General features: G+C 34.0%; 2 protein-coding genes, 1 long non-coding RNA gene and 1 pseudogene across 4 annotated transcripts; 3 read left to right on the top strand and 1 right to left on the bottom strand.

The window, feature by feature from the left end:
• The first annotated feature begins 3,001 nt into the window (after positions 1-3,001).
• Positions 3,002-3,171, top strand: LOC122303852 (annotated as a pseudogene).
• Positions 3,172-4,738: 1,567 nt separating this feature from the next.
• LOC122292848 lies at positions 4,739-7,958 on the top strand. The gene is made up of 2 exons (XR_006237046.1): positions 4,739-5,246; positions 7,137-7,958. It is a non-coding gene; the product is annotated as an uncharacterized LOC122292848 (long non-coding RNA).
• Positions 7,959-10,306: 2,348 nt separating this feature from the next.
• Positions 10,307-11,920, top strand: LOC122292836 (probable WRKY transcription factor 70). 2 transcript variants are annotated; one of them, XM_043101377.1, is made up of 3 exons: positions 10,307-10,813; positions 11,101-11,205; positions 11,372-11,920. In XM_043101377.1, the coding sequence occupies exons 1-3, from the start codon at positions 10,446-10,448 to the stop codon at positions 11,865-11,867; spliced, it is 969 nt and encodes a 322-aa protein (XP_042957311.1). In that variant the 5' UTR covers positions 10,307-10,445; the 3' UTR covers positions 11,868-11,920. The 2 variants fall into 2 exon arrangements, with proteins under 2 accessions (XP_042957311.1, XP_042957319.1); XM_043101385.1 differs by having other exon boundaries at positions 10,311-10,813; positions 11,104-11,205.
• A 5,694-nt stretch (positions 11,921-17,614) lies between these two features.
• Positions 17,615-20,536, bottom strand: LOC122303832 (WRKY transcription factor 55). Its single transcript, XM_043115808.1, has 3 exons — positions 19,942-20,536; positions 19,514-19,648; positions 17,615-18,430 (listed from the first exon to the last, which is right to left on the bottom strand). Exons 1-3 carry the CDS (start codon positions 20,454-20,456, stop codon positions 17,935-17,937), a joined length of 1,146 nt encoding a protein of 381 aa, XP_042971742.1. The 5' UTR covers positions 20,457-20,536; the 3' UTR covers positions 17,615-17,934.
• Positions 20,537-21,464: the final 928 nt, after the last annotated feature.

Here is a 21,464-nt window from a genome sequence, read left to right as displayed (position 1 = left end):
TTTTATTTTACTCTCTACATGTGGGAAAATGACCGTTTTACCCATAACTTAAGGATTTTGCATACTAACTCCAAAAGTTTCCAAAATTTACATTTCTCATGTAAATTTTGTCCTAAACTTAAATATCAACTCATAAAAATTTAAAACAAAACACAACTATGAAGAACACACTATGGCTGAAACATCCATAGGTCATTTCCCTTGATTTTTGTTGCAATTCCTTCCAACTTCAAAACTCATGCTTAAACCAAAATTTTGCAACAAATATCTTCCAATCCTAAGTTCAAAACCATACTTAAAACATCCATTTAGAAAAAGCTAATAATTAACACCAAACTTTTTTGTAAAAAGATCCAAGCACTTGAATCACAAGTTTTGACCTTAAATCAAAACATCTCCAAAAATTTCAAAAATCAAATCTTACTTCTAACATATTCATAATATCATCCTAACATCAACCATGCTTTAAATCATCAAACTAAAGTCACCAAAATCACAAAATAACATTTGGAGTTTTTGGTTTTACACTTAGTCCAAAAACAGAAACTTTTTTCTCAACTAGTTTTGATAAATCTCTTGATCTATGACTTAAATATATGATCTTCAAACCAAACCATCACATGGTTTAAAATGATGTTCTAAAATATATATAAGCTTCTAATTCAAGATCACATGGTTAGAAATTAACAAAAACATAAATTTAGCCAAGAATATCCACACTTTGGCTTATTTGAATATCTCTTTGTATAAAATTTCATATCTTTGAAACTAACATCAAATATCTTTAAAATAATAATATAACATGTATATAAGATACTTAGGATCCTCCAATAAAATTATTAAAGTCACTAGAATAGGTTTAAACCACCAAAGAGTTAAACTTTCTCAAAACAGAAACTGTTTTTCTTCTTCCAGTTTCTAAGTTTCTAAATCTAAGAAAATCTTTCATCAAAACCTTTAATCATGCAAAAATCCTCAACCAATAGTCACATATACATGTTAAAAATACTCCATAAAAATTTCGGACCAATATCTATCCATTAGCTTGGTCAAAAACTCCAAACTATAACATATTCTCCAGTTTATCTCCCAGAATGACCTTTTTATAGTTTACACAATATTTGACTGACCAAATGATCTTCAAATGGGGCAAATAAGATATCCATGTAAACTAGACTAAAAAAGGAACAACTTATATGAAGGAGACTTTATGATAAAACACTTACAAAAGCTTCTAAATGGGTGTGCAAAAGACCTCCTAAAAGCTGTCCGAGAGAGAGTGTTTGATATTCTTTCAATGGAAAGTGTAAATGAAGATAATTTCGTGGGGAGAGGTGGCTGGAGATACTTATGGATGAGATATGGAAGAGATGAGGCTGGAGTTGAGAGTTGAGTGTAGTTTTCTCCTAACCAAAATATCTATAAAAGATTATCTCTTAATATTCTATCCAATAGTATCTACAAAAAATCAACTTAAGATATTTTTATCTAATAATATCTATAAAAATCAACTCAAAATATTTTTACCCAATAATATTCATGAAAATTACCTCAAGATATTTCTTTTTATCCAATAATATCTACAGTTTTGAACAGACATTTTGTCCGAAAATATGAAAAAATGTTATTACGCCATAAGACTTTAAATAACCCTCCGAGTCTAATGGCATAAACCATAATACATTTTGACACTTCTAACTATCTCCAATAATCAAAAACACACTTCTGATACCATAGTAAATAATAACACTAACTATGTAGTTAGACAAAAACCTATACGATTAATAGATTCGTGAAAACTTATGGAGTTTTCACGAGGTTCTTAAAGTTAATAGAAATTTCACAATTGAATTTCTAGCGGGCTGTTGCAACGGGCCTTCCAGATAATAGAAGGCTATTTTGGCAAAATCCCTATGCTTTAATATTTGAAATTCACTTCCTATGTTTTGGTCCTTTTTGTTGTTCATTATTCCACACATCATATTTTTTTTTTTTTATTCATCTTAAATTAATTGAATTATTCTACTCATCATTTATATACCATACATTTGGATAGAAAAAAAAATTAAAATAAAAAATTATATGTGATGTGTAGTGTAAAAATGATGAGCATAAATTTTCTTTATAATTTATCCTATTGTTAATTATCCTGTCTAAACTAGTAATATAAAACACGTGACAATCCATAACAATGTCCAATGAAAATTCTAAATTTTCTAAAAATTTGAGAGTAAGTTTAACAAAAATAAGTATATATAAAAACAAAGTTGTTACGTACAATCGTCATAGTTAGTCCACGCATATTTAGTCGCCGTGGAGTCGGTTGACATAGCATTATGTTTGCTAGTATTTTACTTAAAAAAAATGGAGGCAAAATATTATCTTACAAGTTACAGAGACGATATGTATTTTTCTCAGTATATTGTACACTCGAGGTCTGCCTCGATCTGAAGGAGCTCTTTGAGCAAGCTGCGCCAGTTCTCTCAAGAGCTTAAGGCGGAGGCAGTGGTGAAGGCAAGGCAATTCTCTCAATTGCTGCGAGCCGAGCTGGTGAGGCGGTTTTCTTAGGGCCACAGCCACTCGTCGTGTACTCCTCTTGCGGCTTCTGCGGCGGTGGCTACTTAGAACAACTGTAGAGAGCGGTTCCGCCTAGGCTTTGGCCGCTTGAGTTCTGCGAAGGGAACGAGCTCAGCTGGACCGGACTCGGTGCGATACTCAAAAAGAGGTTCATGGACTCAGATTCATTAGCACCAAAACTAATGGCATCGATGCATGGAACCAAGTGGAAGTAAATTTCAATAATCTCGCCTAAGATGGCTTTCTCTACCGCGCCGATTTTGCGCAATGCATAGGTTCAGACTCATTCTTATCTGATCGAAACGAAGTTCGAATGAAATTTTTCTAGTTTTCGAAAGCAATAACTTTAGTGCTTCTCTCACTTTCATTCTATTGGAAGCTAGCGAAGTAGCATATTGCATTAAGGGAGCTTGTATGGAGAGAAATGGGGAACTCCAACGTCTGGAATTTGCATCCGAAAAACTTCGGTCCTGATTCTTGGGCTCGTCGAGTCTGTTGTAACCCTCATGGTTTAATCCGAAGTACAGGCTAATGTGCTACCGGCAGTGCTTCCGTGGCAATGCCAAGGAGATTGGCTTTATCAAGTACCGCTAAAGGCTAGCTACGCTTAGAAAGTTTATGTCTGAAAAATATTGTCTGCATCTGCTTCTTCCCCCAAACCTTCTCTGCCCTTTTTCTTTTAAAATGAAAAAATGTACTCTATTTGCTTGAACTAGTAGTGGTGTTTTTCCTTTAGTTTGTTCACTTACCAATCTTGTTTAATGGTGGTATGTGTTGGAACCCAAATTTCTTAACTTTGAGGTGTATTTCTTTTAAACTTTTATTATTAAGCTTTAGCAAAAAAAAACTTTGGCACTTCTTGTAAGAGTTTTATTTAAACTCTATGTCCCACACACCCATCTTAATAGAATTTGAAATAGCTCAAGTCTATCAGATTAAAGATGAGTGATAATGGGATAACAAAAATCCTAAGAGATAAGATTAAAACTCTATCTCTAGTTATAGTCAGATACAAACTCTTAGATTTCTTGATGGTCAGAAATCTATAAATAGTACTGAGAGATTAAAGGGTTCTCACCTACAACATTAGAGTGCCTTTTGCCATCGTGAGACACTTGTGAGGTGAAGTTGCTAGGGTGATCCTTCTCTCATAGCCAGATCTAATTCTTCATCAAACTGATGGAGAAAGATACGCATTATTTATTACTATTTATTATTGTAGATCATATGAAATCGAAGATCAGTTTATTAATGTTCATGTTAAAATATTTAACACTTCTCTCTATTTTCTATTTTGTTTTTCCAGGAATGAGATTTGAAGGAGTTTGCTCTGGAGCTGTTTGATGCTCTTGGATGGAGACGAAGGCTCAAGGCTGACGAGATTAGCAAAGAAGAGCTTTACAATTTCTGGTCCCAAATCATTGATCAAAGTTTTGATTCACGACTCCAGATCTTCTTCTACATGTTGTGGTGCTCTAGTCTGAAGCTTGGGTCTTCGTGCACACAGAAGCTTTGTGGCGTCGTCTTCTTCTTGAGCTCGTATTTAGCTTCGTGGTGTCGTGGGTCTTCTTCTTCGTGGAGGTAAATGGAAGAAACATATTTTGAGGAGGGAGGGTGAAAACGAAACAAATGGAGGTGGGGAAGAATGGGTAGAACTCAAGAGAAGAGTAGAGAGGGAGGGAATGGAAATGGATTCTGAGCTTCGTTGTCTTAAAAACAAAACAGTGCTTATGGGCTAAAGTCAAAACGGTGCACTGCATATAGCATTTTTTCCATATCAGCGATCGTCTGTGGGTCGTTTGCAGTAGGCTACTGTATTCAACATTTTTGATATAACAAAATAGGAAAAGAGCATGGGAGGGGCCAGGGCGGGGGTCAAGGAGGGTTCCCTAAGAATAGGGAGGGCCTTTCCTTTACAACTGCTCTAATCCTCAATTATTTTTTTTAATCTTTAGAGTACTAGTATTAGCTTAATTAAATATGAATGTATCTTTAAAATTTGATTAAATATCAATAAAATAGTCAGTATTGAAGTAGTCAAAATATAAAAAACTTTACATGTGAGCTACAGTACTACCAAAATTTCGTTTAAATTTGGTGATACATTATTCCTCCTCAAAATAATTATTTTATTCTAAAAATATACCCCAACGGCATATTTTCATAATTTCATTCCCTCATTTTTCGGTTCCCCGATATCCCCTTTCTCTTTCACTCCCTCTCTCCCTCGCGGAACGCTGATTTCTCTCTTCCCTCGATTTCTCTCTTCCCTTCTCTTTCTCTCCCTGTGTCTCTTCCCTCGTCGAACACTCCCTCTCTCCCCTTCTCTCTGTTTTATTTTTTTTTTTCAATTTCCTTTCACTTTCTCTCCCATTCTCCCTCGCCGAATGCTGGGTTTTCCTCTTCCCTCAATTTTTCTCGCTTCCTTTCTCTCTCTCTTTTCCCTCTTCAAACACTCCCTCTCTCCCATTCTCTCTGTTTTTTTTCCAGTTTCCTTATTCTCTCGTTTTGTCGAACATTGTATGCTTTTTTGGGTGTTGAACAATCGGCAGCAACTTGCATAAGGAACACTCGAACACCAACACCCCCAGGAACGCTGGGATTTTGGCTTGAGAAGAAAAGCCCTAGACTGCAATCAGTTTATTCGAAACCTATTGTGCTTCACAAGGGTAAAAATTCATGACCCCTTCTGAGAATTTTCAATTTCCATTTCTAATGTTTGGTTGATTTTTGGAATTGGTCTGATCTGTGGTGGTGGGGAAAACATATTGTTTAAATGGAAATTGATATGTGGTCTGCTATTTGTATGATTTATGGTCTGCTATTGTGAAAAATTGATCTGTGATATGTGGTGGTGGTCTGATCTGCTATTTTTTCTGCTTGGTCTAGACGCTCTGGTTCTGTGTTACGTGATATTGGGAGAAATTCTGGTTTATTACGAACACTTCAACTCATTTGCAATTGTTACTAATAAGCACAAGAGACTTTTTATTGTAAATGTAATCATACATAATTGAAACTATATCTCACAGCCAATAAAACGCCACATAAGTTCTCCAACATGGTCTAAACTTTCTCGTCAATTATAAAACATTACTGCATTATCTATGTTTTCAAATGGAATACATCTAAAGGATGAATTTTATTGCATGAAAAATATAATGGTTTCAATGGGTAACAAAAGCAAGGATGATATGTAAGGTAAGTTTATGGTTCCTCGGAGCCAATGAAAAACGTGATAATTAATCTCAATCGGGAAAGGCAGCACCATGCACAATCCAACCTATATGACAATTAATATCATTTTTAAAAAACATCTCTAGGAAGTTCATGTTCAAAACTTCTATTCTTTTCTGAGATGCCTATTCTAGCGAAGCAATCACCAGCTCGTAGATATTAGTAACCATAATCTTCAAGTTTGTTTCATGACTATACTTTTAAAACTAGCAAATCACCTAGGAGTATTATAATTTCCAGAGTTGTTCCACATCTCTTTCGAAGCCATACGCGATTGCACTGCACTGGTAAAAGTCCATTTCTAAGAAGCTTTGTGGCTTCTAGAAAAGGAACTGAAACCCATTAAATGTAACAGGACTCTGTTAGAAAACTATGCAAGAAAAATGGAAGCAAAAAAAAAAAAACTACAAATTTATGGTACAACCGATTTGATTAAGAAAGTGAGTGAAGGGAAAACAAGGAGTTTCATGAAGTGGGCACACATTTTGACATTTAACTTTGGCTCTCAAACCTGTTTTAAAAAATGTACTTATTTCTTCTATGCCACAGTCCTCTAAATATTACTGCAATCTCTTCTAACTTCTCTTGGTTGAACCTTTCCTCATTTCTGTACCTATAAACATATTATATATTAGTGCTTATGCTGGAAATAGTTGTTCCAATTGCTATAGTCTATGTGTTTGCATAATCTACTCCTCATTCCTAACTTTCTAGCTGGACAGTTTTATTATGATTATTATATTCTCATGGCTAGAGGTTGGACAGTTTTATACATAACTGTCCAATTGATATTCAAGTTGTTTGACTCCTTAAAAATTACAATTTCTTAAATAATGGACACATCATTTGATGAGGACCCCTTCTTCCCCACTCTCTTACAAAGTAGAGGAGAACGTTGTAATAACACCCCAATGTACAACTAACATTCTAATGTTGTGGTCCAAGCAGGCCACCTTGACGATGAAAATAGACCACCCTAAAAAAAATTCAAAGAGGTGCATATTTTATTGTAGAGGAAAATAATCTCTTTGTCTTCGCTTAGCTCAACATTAGCATTGATACGGGGTACTGATAAAAACTCCACTCAAATGTGGAACAAAATTTCATATTTTTATCATGAGTATAAAAAACCAAACCATGTGAATCATTTTGTAGGGTCATTAATCAATCGTTGGTCCATGATCCAGGAATGCACAAATAAGTTTTGTGCATTTTAGCATAGGTAGAATCATTGCACACGAGTGATGCAATGGAGCAAGACAATGTATGTATCATTTTCCTTTAATTGTTCAATTATGAACTAACAATATTCCTTCGTAAAGGAAAAACTTATGTACAAAGAGATGGAAAAGGCAAACTACATAATGGAGCATTGTTGGTGTCATTTGAGACACCAATCCAAATGGCAAAAACACATGATGACACTGAATACGAGGAGATCGAAGGCCACACGATAAACGTCCAACCAATGAGCAATCAAGTCAAGTTGTCAACGATGCCGTGGAGGAGAACGTGAAGGTTCTTGGTCAGAGGCCTCCAAGCAAAAAAACTGAGAAAGAGAACTTGAGAAAGCAGAAGTACCGAGAATCTACTAATGTTGAGTTCAACATGGCGTTAGCTCGAATGAGGGAAGATAGATGGTTGTGCATGGTAGAGAGGAGAGCAGTGGTTATGAAGACAGATCGTGATAGAGGTGCACAATTAGAACTTTAGAAGAAAAAGTCTGAGGCAAAGATGATGAGATTGAATTTTGCTGGCATGAATGCCATACAACAAGACTACTTCCTTAATATTCAGAGGGAAGTTTATGATGCATCGAAGAATAATTCTGAAGGTACATTCGAGAAATCTCCATCCACACCTGATGGACGTGTGTAACTGTTGGGCATATTTGAAGTTAATATGATTTTAGTGATTGCCTAGCAAATCTGATTTTTTTATTTTTAAATGGATGATATTCTTTTGGGATTGTGATCTTATTTCAACAATAGCATGCTGGAAATGGACGGCTATTTTTTGTGGGCTGGTTGTAAACTTTTGGAATTGTGGGTAACATTGCTAGTAGAATCATGTACTTTTAGTTAAATTTTAGAAATTACTTTGACGAAATCAATACCAATGCTAATACTCTTTCACATTCACAATAATGAAATAGTTAAGTACAATCAATGTCCTTCAGTACAGCAGAAGCAACAAAGTTGGGTGCTTCTTTCATCCAAATAGTTTTTCCATTCATTTGAACTGTCTTGCCAAGGAATAAGCTGCCTCATTGCTTTCCTGTATATAAACGCCAAATGCCAATCCACGAACAAATAATTTGATAATATATTTATTCAGTATTTTTTCTTTTAATTTTTAAAATTCAACAAAACATCTTAACTCAAATATTTTATTATTATATACAGAATTTTAAGATATTTCGAGTGTCCAAACGAGCCTTAAGTCTAAATTTATTTGATATCAATCATTTTAATTTGAACACTTTAGTAATTTATAAAATTTTAAACAAAACAATATTCAACGCGTGAGTGTAACTGACTATCACGTGTTTCCTATTTTATTGATTTTGAAGATAATAATTAACGAAGGAGTAAATAATTAAAAAGCACAAAAAAATTAGGAATTAAGCGCATCTTCAAAAATAAGAGCGCGGGGGCGCGCAAAAGAAAATTAAAATTAAAATAATATTGTAAGTAGAGGCAAACACACGTCTTTATAGTTTATATTCGGTTGTTGAAAGATATCATTTAAAATAACAGTAATAAAAATAATAATGATTGTTATTTGTTAATGTATAACACCGATAATCAATTAGTTGATCTTAAAATAATATAATCAATAAATAAAAGGTTGGTCGAGTGACGTGTTGATAGACCATTTTTTTAATGTAACAACGGCCCGGGGAGCACGCCTCTTGGGACTCAATGACCCGGGGAGTAATGCTATATACAGTTATTTTTGTGTATTTTCTGTGCACTTCATTGATATGATTGACTGGATTAATTTTTTTTTAATACACAACCAATCATATCACTAGAGTACACAAAAGAATCCGCAAAATGACTGTACATATAATTTTCCGTATAAAAAATACGTCATTGGCTAAAGTGAAAGCATCCAACTATACCTAGTTGGCTTGGCCTCTTATTTGAGGTCGACAAGTCAAATCTCCTTTGCCAACTACAAAAAGCTAAGGCTTTGTTCACTCTTATTAAAAAAACAATTATCTTACGTAATTATTATGATTTTTTTAAATTTTTAAATAAAATAAAATAAATAATTTAGTTTTTTCTAAATTTTAATATTAAAATAATATACTCTAATAATATTTTATTTAACTTTCAACTTTAATTCTAATCTCTCTTTAAAAACAAACGAGAATCTTAGTCCAAATTTTAGTAAAAAAAATAGACATATTAATAAAGAAAATTTCTTATTTTTTTGTTTGAAATATTTATACGAATAATAATAATTTATTCTAAGATCCACTTTATTATCTCTCCGCTTGAAGTCCTTAAGTTCAAATAATAAAATTAATTAAGAATGTATTTTTTTTCAATCCAAATGCTTCATATAGATGGGTTTGCTTGTATACATTATCATCACAATACTAGAAAATAGACTGATGATATTGTTCTTTTCCAACCCGTGTTTTGTCTGAAATTAGGAACAATCAATAATAGAGAGATATTTTTCATAACTAACATTTGTTTTTTTGGTGACACAATGTTACTTAAAAAAGTAAAAAACACAATTTTTATCTTAAACGGTAGACATATAAAATTATTAAATTTTGTCATATCAATAAATATGATTAGACATTAACAGATTTGAGATAAAAAAAAAGTAATATTACGCATAATAAATTATTTCTATTATAAATAATAAATTATTATCTTAACTAACAAGTGGTAGGATTGTGCAATAGTTGTATAAAAGTTGTGCCAATATTATTGCTTTTTATCAGATATATCCAATGAGATTGAGTTACTTAAATAAAAACGTTAAAAATTTAAAATTAAAAAATATTATGTCGAGTGGTATTTAAAAATAATTATATTGTTGAACTAGCCATTAATGCATGCACCACTACTCAATAATATTATGGAAAATGATACTTGATTTATTCTTTTTAAAGCAACTATACTATATTTACGTATTTGTAAATAATATTACTTAGTAGAATGGAAAGAAAAAAGAGCCGCCAGACCTGCGTCATAAGAGCTGCAGTCGTGTGCAAATGATACATAATTATATTTAAATAAATAAATAAATAAAAATCTATATACAAATTAATTAATTTTTTAATAATAAATTTTATTTTTTCAAAAGCAATGTACGATATTTACGTATTTATAAATAATATTACTTAGTAGAATGGAAAGAAAAAAGAGCCGTCAGACCTGCGTCACGAGAGAAACGTCAGACTAGCTTTGTAAGCATTTGGGTGGAATTTTCAACCCTGCATTCACATCAAGCGTCTTTCCTCCCATCTTCCATTAAATTACTTCCCCCTTTCCTCGTCTCCATCTTAAAGCTAGTAACCTTCTTTCTTTTCCCCCAGCCAATCTGATAGGTAGTTCAGGAAAAATAAAACAAAAATTATTTGCAAAAACAAAACCATAAACATAATGGGAGTTCCTAATCGGCCGGAGAATCTGTCAACCACCCGGACAAAGGTGATCAAAGAGCTGGTTGAGGGGCAGGATTATGCAACCCAGCTTAAGAGCCTCCTCCACAGACCCACTGAAGATCTTGAGTCTCTCTCGGCTGAGGAGCTTGTCTCGAAAATTTTAAGATCTTTCTCCGAGACTCTTTCAGTACTGAGTGCTTGTGAGCCGGGCGAGCTTAGTCAGAGTCAGGCGGTTTCCCATGCTGATTCACATTGCGATGTCCGAAGGTCTGAAGATTCTGGCGAGAGTAGAAAGAGGTCTGAGGATTCTGGCGAGAGTAGAAAGAGGCTGGCTGCCAAAGATCGGAGAGGTTGCTACAAGAGAAGGTAAAATCGTCTTCGATCTGCAAGAAATTTAGAAATAAAATTGTCTTCTACGATATCATCACTCTTTCAAGTACTTTTAGTGAAAATAAATGCTAATCCTGTCAATTCTTGGTCTGTTATCCCTCACTTTAGCTGAATATGCATTGATCAATTTCAATTATTTGGATTCAGCCGCATATAAATATATAAATAGTTCAATTGATATGTGCTTGTATAACGAGACATAAAATTATAAATAGTTGATAAGATTGAGAAACTTCACTCTGAAAGTGGCATTTTCTTGTCAGCAGGAAGACTTCTTACACATGGGCAATAGTCTCTCACACAACAGATGATGGTCACGCATGGAGGAAGTATGGCCAAAAGGAGATCCTCAACGCTAAATACCCAAGGTCTTTAATTATGATCTTTTGCTAGCCAGCTCGTAGTTAATTATTTTAATTTTGTTTAGAGTACTATATATATTTATATATTAATTGTAACAGACCATTCAATTAAGTGATCGTCATGTTAGTTTGAAGAGAGCTGATTGGATTAATGGTGAATTGTAATGAACAGGAGCTACTTCAGATGTACACGCAAGTACGACCAGGGTTGCCGAGCAACCAAGCAGATCCAGAGAATGGAGGACGATCCACAAATGTTCCAGACAACATACATTGGCCATCACACGTGCAGAGATATACTAAAAGCACCACAAATCATCACAGACTCTGACCCTTGGGGAACTTTCTTGGTCAATTCCGACACGATGATGATGAATATCCCTGCAGGTAAACAAGATCGCGCCCTCAACTCCTCGACCACAACTATAAAACAGGAATCTTTAGAGTCACCGAGTGACCTGACCGATAGCATTTCCTCGTTGGGTACTAATTTGTGGTCGGAATTGAAGACTTTCGAATTGTTGGAGCCTGCGATCCTGTCTCCGAAGATGGGGTCCGATAACGGAGATGCGGTAGCTACCATGTACTCCTGTACGGATACCTGTTCTCTTAATTTGGACTTGGATTTTGAGGGTGATTTCGATTTTGATGGTGGTGAGTTCCTATAGCTAGCTAAAAAGCGTTAATTGCAAAAGTTTAATAAAGACCATTTTTCCGTGTACCACGTGACGTAAGAGATTCCCACTTGCGCAAAGAGATTAATAATGCGATGTTTTATATCTATAATGTATGTATGTATATATATGTGTGTGTGTGTGTGTGTGTGAACGTGGTTGCTTTTGATGCGGTAGAGGCCTGGCCCAGGAAGATGATCGAATTTCCAAAGATGCATGGAAAATCTGCAGAAACGGTTAGAATTGTGGGGTCACATTACAGATAACAAAGGGCTGAATCGATCGAATGGAAAAGCTTGGTATGCTTGATCCTGATATATTCTCTAGAAATGGTGACCTGAAACTACATTTACTTTTTCTTTTTTTTCCAACAAGCACGCATTATATATATATATATATATATAAATTGAAAGAGAAATACTACAAGATTCAAGGTGGATCCTTTCTACCGTCTATATATAGAATACAATTAAGAATATTAATAAGGAATATTCTACTAAAAATCATTTTAATTTCTGCTCATTATGCGACAGAGTCCACACACTAATTCTGGTGAAACTATATTTATACTGCTTACACACGTTTATTCTCTAAATTGAATTCTAAAAATAAGACGAAAGGTGACGAAGCGAGTGGGACTGTGATGTCGAAGTGCAGTTCAAGGACGATGCGTATCAAAGGGGGAATTAGATTGGACCGATTGGTGGAAGAATGGAAGAACGACAAGACAACGTCCAAGGGCTTCTTTGGATAGAGATGTTTATATCTCATTTCATTTTAATCTTAATATTTAAATATTATAAATATAATCATTTTTTTATTTTTATTTTTCATCTATTTTATCTAATCATTATTTAATTATTAAAACTTGATTAAATTTTTAAACAAAGCACAAAAAATAATTCAACATTTCTAAATCTCAAAATAAAAAATAATATTAAAAAATTTATATTCTAATAATATTTTAACTTTATAATATTTTTATTCAACTTGTTCTATTTCCTTTCACAAACTCACATAAATGATAAAACATTTTAATCCAAACTATTTCAAACTCATTTCATCTTAATTCAAATATTTCACTACTATTTATAAATCATCTCAACTCATATTATCTCAACTTCCAAAGTAGGCCTAAATTATATGGTGAATCATGTCCATGAGATTATGAGTTAAGTAGGGCATCGTTTGGACTTTAACATTCTCAGTTAATTAATACAACTAAATTCCCGTTTGAATGTTGAAATAAGATAAATATATATATATATATATACATGAATAATAATGAAATAATTTATGAATAATAGTGAAATTGTTTTAATTAAGATATTTTATAGGATTTTGGAAAAGTAAAGAGAAAACGTTGAGTAAAAATATTATAAAGTAAAAATATTGTTAAAATATAATTTTTAATATTACTTTTGTTTTGAGGTTTAAAAAAGTTGAATTATTTTTTGTGTTTTGTTTAAAAATTTAGAAAATTTGTAATAATTACATAAAAAAATTTAATATTTGAAATTAAAAAGTTTTTATATTTGATAAATATTTAGATTTTGAGATAATATGAAATCAGACTATCTCAACATCTAAATAGGCCTAAATCATATTGTGTTGAGTTCCCTCCTATATGAAGTATGGCCCATATGGGACCTTTAAGCCCACATGGAGAGAGAGTTTAGGCTCAGCTTAATTAGGTTTTAAACCTAAGTACAACTTCTCACTTAATAGAGTGTGAAAAAAAGAAGAGAGAGAAAACATGTGAGAGATTGGGGAGAGGAAGAGATAGCCAAAGGAGATCGGATTTGGAGTATTATTTCTAGTGTTCGAGGTCGTGAACAGTAATGCATCTTTTGGTGAGATCTCTTCTAATCACACTGTTTGGTTGCCAAGAAAGTGTTTTTTTTTAGATCATTGTTGATTGTATGCCTCTAGTGCTATGTAGAGAGAAAATTTGTGTACACATCATTATTGATAGTGGAAGCTTTAATTGGACTAGGTCTCGTGGTTGTTCCCTTTGCATTAAAGGGTTTTCCATGTAAAAAATCATTGGCTCTGTGTGTATATGATTTTGCTTTATATTGCTCTCTACTCAATTAATTTCTAACAAATTTACACAAAGTGAGAGATAATTATTTCCGCTATTTAGATTTCTCCCAAACAAAATGGTACCAAAGCGGGGTCATAACCGTTGACTACTTTGTGTTGAATAATGAAAGCTAATCTGAGTAGAATGGTTACTTTGAATGGTTCTAATTATCATACTTGAAAAGGAAAAATGGATAACATTTTATTTGTGAAACAATTTCATTTACCAATGTTTGCTTTTGAGAAGCCTGAAAATAAATCCGATGAAGAATGGACTTTGCAACATTGCAAAGTTTGTGGATACATCAAGCAATGGGTAAATGATAATGTTTTAAACCATATTAGCGGGGAGACACTTGCACATACACTTAGGAATAAACTTGAACAATTATAGAAGATTGAAAATAATAAGATATATTTGATCAATCATTTGATGACTCTAAGATACCAAGATGGAACTCCATTGACAGATCACTTGAACACATTCCAAAGAATAATTAATCAGTTGGCTTGAATGGGTATCAAATTTGACAATGAGGTATAGGGATTGTGTTTGCTTGGTACATTACCAAACCCTTGGGAGACATTTAGAATTTCATTATCTAACTCAAGCCTAGATGGTATAATCAATATGGATTTGGTGAAAAGCAATGTTTTGAATGAAGAGATGAGAAAAAAATCACAAGGTTCCTCTTTGTAGTCAGAGGTCTTGGTTACAGAAAAGAGAGGGAGGAGTAAAAGTAGAGGTTCGAAGAACAGAGATAAGGGTAGAAGCAAATCAAACAAGTTTACTAATGTTGAGTTCTATCATTATGGCATGAAGGGACATATTAAGAAATATTGCAGAAGATTGAAGAGAGAATACAAGGAGAAAGAGAATGAGAAGAACAATGATGAAAATAATGATGATCAAGTTGCCACCACTACTACTAAAGACTTCTTCATTGTTTATGATGATAATGATGTTCAAACATTGCTTCTCATAAAACTAGCTAGGTGATTGATATTGGTGCCTCTATTCATACTACACGCTGAAATGATTTCTTCATAAACTATGTACCTGATGACTTTGATACAGTAAAGATGGACAATTGTGGTTTGGCTAAAATTATTGGCATTAGAGATATGTTCCTGGAAACGAATAATGCACTGTTCTCGTTCTTAGAGTTGGAAAGCATATTCCTAATATCCATTTGAACTTGATTTCAACAAATAAAATTGATGATGAAGGATATTGCAACACTTTTTATAATGGGCAATGGAAGCTTACAAGGTGTGCTATAATTTATAGCTCAAGGAAAGAAGGTTTCAACTCTATACATACTATAGGCAAGGCTCTCCAATAGCATTATTAATGTTATGGAAAATAATCTCACAATATAATTATGGCATAAGAGACTTGCCCACATGAGTGAGAAAGGCTTAGCAATATTGGCTAAAAATAATTTTCTGCTTGGAATGAAGAATGCACTTTTGAAAAAATGTACTTACTGTTTGGCAGGGAAGCAGAATGGAGTTTACTTCAAAATTTCTCCACCTTCAAGAAAGTCATGTATACTTGATCTAGTTCATTCAAATGTTTGTGGTCCTATGAAGATAATAACACTTTGCGACTCCTTGTATTTTGTGACTTTCATAGATGATCATTTAAGAAAGTCGTGGGTCTATACCTTGGAAAGAAAAGATCAAGTATTGTAAATGTTTAAACAGTTTCAGGCCTTAGTTGAGAGGCAGACTAAAAAGAAGCTGAAGTGCACCCGAACTAATAACGAGAGAGAGAGTATTCAGACCCATTTGATGATTATTGCAGATAATAAGGTATTCAGCATCAAAAAACACCTCTAAAGACTCATTTGTTGACTGGTTTAGCTGAGAGGATGAAGAGAACACTGATTGAGAGAGTGACATGTTTGCTTTCACAAGCACAATTGTTGAGATCTTTTTGGGGTGAGGCTTTGAGTACAGTTGTACATATTTTTAATATCACACCATGTGTTCCACTTCAGTTTAATGTACCAAACAAAGTTTGGACTGGTAAGGATATTACCTATGATCATTTATGTGTCTTTGGATGTAAAGCATTTGTGCATATTCCCAAAGATGAGAGGTCTAAGCTCGATGTGAAGACTCGACAATGTACCTTTCTAGGTTATGGTCTGGATGAGTCCGGGTACAGATTATATGATCTAGTTGACGAGAAACTAGTGAGAAGTCGAGATGTTGTATTTATTGAAGATCAAACCATACAAGATATTGAGAATGCAGATAAAGCAGTGTTTCAGTGCAATGATGGTTCAATTAACTTGGATTCGGTGCCATTAACAAATTTGCTAGCATAGGTTGAACATGCTATTTAGGAGTGTAATTGGTCTAGTTCGGTTCAATTTTGTACAAATTCTTGGACCGAACGGTATACATTGGTTTGGCATTTTCAAGAACCAATTTTGAACTCATTATCCTCCTAAACTGGTACTTTCAGTTCGGTTCGATTCATTTTTTCGGTTTTAATCAAGTGCTAATGTCATTAAAAAAAAATGTAATTTTCTAATATATACTAATTAATTAAAGTAAAATGTAATTAATATACTAATGTATATTAGTATTACTAATATATTATGTATTTATCAAAAGAAATATGTTGAGAATTTATTAGGGCATAAAATGTAATTGATATATATATATATTGTATATTAATAACATATAATCATAACATATAATTAAGCAAATGTTCATATTTAAAATTAAAATTTTATGTTATAAATTGTAGTATATAAAAATTTCATATATAATTATATATTATATATAAAATTATATATTTAATATTTTATTTAATATTAAAAATTAATTTATATATATTTTATAAACCGGTCCGGTCCCAAAAAGTCAAAAATCAAAATCGGTCCTGTCTGGGCCGGTTTTCCGGTTTAACTTTTCACTCTTAATGCTATTCAAGATGACCAACAGAGTCCAAGTGCTGCAGATGCTCCCTTATCGAATGAGACTCTTGATCAATTGCCAGAACCAGATATGTTACCAGATGTTCCACTCAGGAGGTCTACCAGAGACCAACATCCTTCCACTTGGTATTCTACAAATGAGTAGACAAGCATGTGTTAATGACTGACGAGAGAGAGCTTGAGTTTTATGCAGAAGCCATGGAAGACGAACATAAGATAAAGTGGGTTGTCTCTGTGTATTGTTAGAACTAGAAAAAAAATTCACATAAATGATAATGGTTCTGATATATTAATGAAGATTGTAATAAGGGAGAAGCTCGAGTCTTGTTGCTCAATCACTGGAATGGTGAGTCCCCCCACATAATCAGGAAATGAGAGATTTATTGTGTTGAGTTCCCTCTTATATGGAGTATGGCCTATATGGGACCATTAAGTCCACATGGAGAGAGGGTTTAGGTCCAGTTTAATTAAGTTTTAAATGTAAGTGGTGCTTCTGAGTTAGTAGGGAGAAAAACCGTGTGAGATATTAGTGAGAGGAAGAAACAACAAAAAAACAGGGGAGCTCGTCCAGCTTCAACCAAACGCTCTGTTTGGAGTTGTCTATGGTCTGATTGAGCTAGAATTTTACATGATAATAATAAATAATAGTAAAAAATAATAAATAATAATAAATAATGATGAAGTATAAGAGATCACCTCACTAATTAAACAAGCCCTTAAACTTAGCAGTATTACAGTATAATTATTACAGTATCAAGATGCTGTTGCCGCGGCAGGTGTACTTGCATATATGAACCATACCGCTTCCACCTCTTCCTATCAATAGCTATTAATTAGGTGCGAATCACCTCACTACGTATGATATTTAACAAATACACTTACAACTTACAAAATTTGGTCGGCACATGCATAAATGAAATTGACAAATGTTAATGGCCGGTGAAGTTTCAAAATTATTATATTTGTCTTTATTTTTTGTTAAGGTGCAGTTAATTTCAGGGAAAAAAAAACACGTCCCGTCAGTCGACTGTGTTCTTTCCTTTGTCCCCTTGCTGCCCTTTGTTTAATTCGTTGGAATGGAAGAGAAAATCCATGCTGTTGCTGCTACTACTGCCAGAATTAAACATTGCATCCGCCATATCTGTAACCGGGTATTCTAAGGCAACTTCTTTACCACTTCGCGTGGTAGATGGACCCGCACCACTGACAACCATCCCTCCTCCAGCTCTTAGGCTGATCAAGTACTCCGTTGAGAGCCATGATCTGCTTGAAGGAACTGAACTGGACTCTTGAGGAGGTTGGACATTTATAATTTGGGCCATGATCTCATCATGATCATTATCAGTAATGTCAACCGGTGGTGGTGGTGGAAGTGATGGCGCGGTGGACGACATGTGGCAAGTGTGATCACCTCGGTACATAACTTCATACATGTAGGGATCATCATCGAACCTCTGGACTTGCTTCTTCGCTGGACACTGGTATAGCTTTTGGTGGGTGCACCTATAGTAACTCCTGATGAAGATTATATTCTCTTTGTTAGAGATAAGATATATATAATTAAGGATCGCATCGATTATACAATTAATATATATATATATATATATGGAAAATAAGATTTTACTCAAACATCAAGCCGATCAAATCCTATATATAAACAATTGCATGACAGACAATTGTGCTGAAGTTTTTTTAAAAGAATATTTTGATCTTTAATATGGTACTAATATGTGTGTGTCGCTTGGCGGAAAGCTAGGTTTTTTACCTTTAAAATTTCCTGTTAAAAAAAAAAAAAAATACTTGAGGTGTCGACAAAAATATAATTAGTATTTGTCGCTAATTATTATAATTAAAAGGTGATCACATGATGTGATCAAAGGAAAAAAAAAAAAAAAAAACTCCCTCTTTAACAAAAACATAGTAACTCGTATATTAACATGCAAGACAGTACCTTAATTAATTATATATATAACTAACAAAAGATAAAATAATATATATTTTTCAACGAAATTAATGACGCGATTTTGATATTTTGCGGATTTCATATATAGATCATACGGTCGTTTGCCAATATTGAATCAAAACATATCGTTTTCAGTACACAGACCTCGTCAATGTTTTGTTGCAATCGTATTATACGCGGTTCGATTAAAGTCTAAAAAGACTAGTAATACAAGTAAAACCTTGAATAATTTTAGACGTTGACAGTACTCATGATGATGTTAGCGATTTTTAGAATTAAGAGACCTTTGATCATTTCTATGACATTGCACATTGACCGATCATGCGCTTGCTTTGAATTGAAAGTCTCAAATAACTACCGATCATACGCATTCTAGAGTATGCGTTGATCTGGTCAAAGTCCGAGAGAGAGAGAGAGAGATATTTATGTATAAAAGCTAGCATGAAGATCAAGAAGTCTTATAATCAAAGAGAGAGAAACTAAACGCTACCATGAAATTAAAGAATTGACACCGTCAAATAAGATTATATATATATATATATAGATAGATATGTATATATTCTTGAATCTGGCTAGTTAATTAACCTGATTTTCCTGTCACTTGCTTAGAGCGAGAGAAATAATTTCAGTCTTACCTTGGGAATCTTGACCCAAGTATCTCTTTCTGGCCGTATTTTCTCCAAGTGAAGACATCCTCAGGTGGAATCTCGGTATTTCCAATCCGAGGTGCTGCCACCTTGATCACCGTCCGTCTCTCCCCATCATCCTTCCTGGTTATTAACGAACCAATATAACTATATATATATATATATATATATAGCTTCAATGGAAGAGAACAAAATATAATTTACAGTGCGTGGACATGATCCGGCGGTTCAGGCCGGGCTAGCTGGGAGAATGATGATTCCGAGAGAATTAAACACAAGTCATGTCACCCAAAAATTAAGTTCAAAACGAAATGTAACATTACTGACCTAGCTAGTTAGGTTTCAATATTGTATATGAGTGAAATAAATTAATTCGTCAAATAAGTAAACTTTACCGAGTTTAAATTTCTCAGTACCTCCTCCGCTGTCTTTGCGAGGATGAAGCGATGCCAGAATCTGAAGCGTGAAGGGGGTGAAGCTCCCCTCCTATGCTCCTAGATGGTGCAGAGCTTTCGACCCGATCTGATCCTCCAGTACCCAAACCAGCAACATTAATGACTTTGGAACTGGAGTCCTGCATATCGATCCTTTGATGATCAGCTTGAAGTTGCATCTGAATAATGTCCATTGCTTGGGTGCAACTAGACCTTAGCCATTGCTCCAAACTTGCTAATTCGATCCGAGGCTGCTCATGTACTAGTGATTCCTGTGGCTCATGGAATAACGTCATGTGCCCGGGATGTGCAGAAGTACTATTACTGCCTCGAGTCATGTACAGGCGCTCCTTTGCGGTTCGGAAAACCTTTATGACCTCATCACAGGACTTTGAGAGCAGGTTGGGCTGGTCGGCCAAGTTTGGTAGGTTTGATTCAAGTTCTCTAGCTAGCTTACACCCAAGAAGGATTAGAGATACTATCTCCTCCATGGACATTTCTCGATTTGTAGAAAAGTTTGTTTAGCTAATAAATATTGCCTCTAATTAGAATTTTTGGACACACAGAAGCACATATATATATATATATATACAGTATGGTCTTTGGAAATTTAATTAATTAAAAGCATGGATGGAGTACTTAATGTAGCCTTTTGGTGGCCCTTCTACACGGCGTAGAGAGGAAAATTTGGAAAAGATCGATGACCTAGTCATGGTCAGCACAGGTTTTCAAACTTTTACCCTCGAGTCCAATGGAAGACCTCGCACCCATTGAATCCAAATTACTTTCCTAGCTAGCAGCTCAATCCTGGAAGAATTTTCTGAGGTTGAAGCCATGCCCATAATTAAATTAATTATTAGATGATGAGTCTGACAACTTGTACACACGTACGTTCCATTGAAGGATTATAAGTTTATTTCAAAAAAGAAAAAAGAAAAAAAGAGAACGATTATAAGTCAGATTATTTCCATGTATATTACCACAACAAACTGGTTAATCGACCCTTTACCCTACGCCATGGGTCATGACCAGGCATTTGGACAAGAAAGATTACATACCCTGCCGCTATGGTCACGATTCAAAGGATCCCATGCCCGGGGCACGTAAGCCTTACGTCTTGCACTTAATTTGTAGGACTGGTTGTATGATCTATGATCTGTTTTTACTAGAGATACCAATTTTGCCAACTTTGTGTTGCATGTCTTACCAAGAATTTCTATAGAGCGTGATCTTTATATATAAAAAAATATAAACAGATCAATGTTAGAATTAACCATACATTTTTATGAAGTTAATTATATTTGAAGATATCAAACAGCTTGGTAATGAATATTTTTTTGTGGAAATTAATAGCACTGCATCTTTTCCTTAATTTGTTTTCATCACATTCTTAGTTTTTCCATACAATCAATGGTTAATTGTGTTGGATTTGTAGAGCCAGCCGGTTTATTAGTGTGTTAGCCTAACCCAATAAAGATGTGTTATAATTTTTTGATGGATTTTCA

The sequence above is a fragment of the Carya illinoinensis genome, chromosome 1 (assembly GCF_018687715.1).
Source record: "Carya illinoinensis cultivar Pawnee chromosome 1, C.illinoinensisPawnee_v1, whole genome shotgun sequence".
NCBI classification, from domain to species: Eukaryota; Viridiplantae; Streptophyta; class Magnoliopsida; order Fagales; family Juglandaceae; genus Carya; species Carya illinoinensis.
This window is presented reverse-complemented; position numbering and strand designations above follow the sequence as displayed.

Excerpts from the sequence above, each read along its gene's own strand:
- LOC122292836 (XM_043101377.1), top strand. The coding sequence starts at position 10,446 with ATGGGAGTTCCTAATCGGCCGGAGAATCTGTCAACCACCCGGACAAAG. Across the intron at positions 10,814-11,100 it reads AGAGGTTGCTACAAGAGAAG|CAGGAAGACTTCTTACACAT; the intron begins GTAAAATCGTCT and ends TTTTCTTGTCAG. Across the intron at positions 11,206-11,371 it reads CTCAACGCTAAATACCCAAG|GAGCTACTTCAGATGTACAC; the intron begins GTCTTTAATTAT and ends TGTAATGAACAG.
- LOC122303832 (XM_043115808.1), bottom strand. The coding sequence starts at position 20,456 with ATGTCCATGGAGGAGATAGTATCTCTAATCCTTCTTGGGTGTAAGCTA. Across the intron at positions 19,649-19,941 it reads TCGCAAAGACAGCGGAGGAG|GAAGGATGATGGGGAGAGAC; the intron begins GTACTGAGAAAT and ends GTTAATAACCAG. Across the intron at positions 18,431-19,513 it reads CTTGGGTCAAGATTCCCAAG|GAGTTACTATAGGTGCACCC; the intron begins GTAAGACTGAAA and ends AATCTTCATCAG.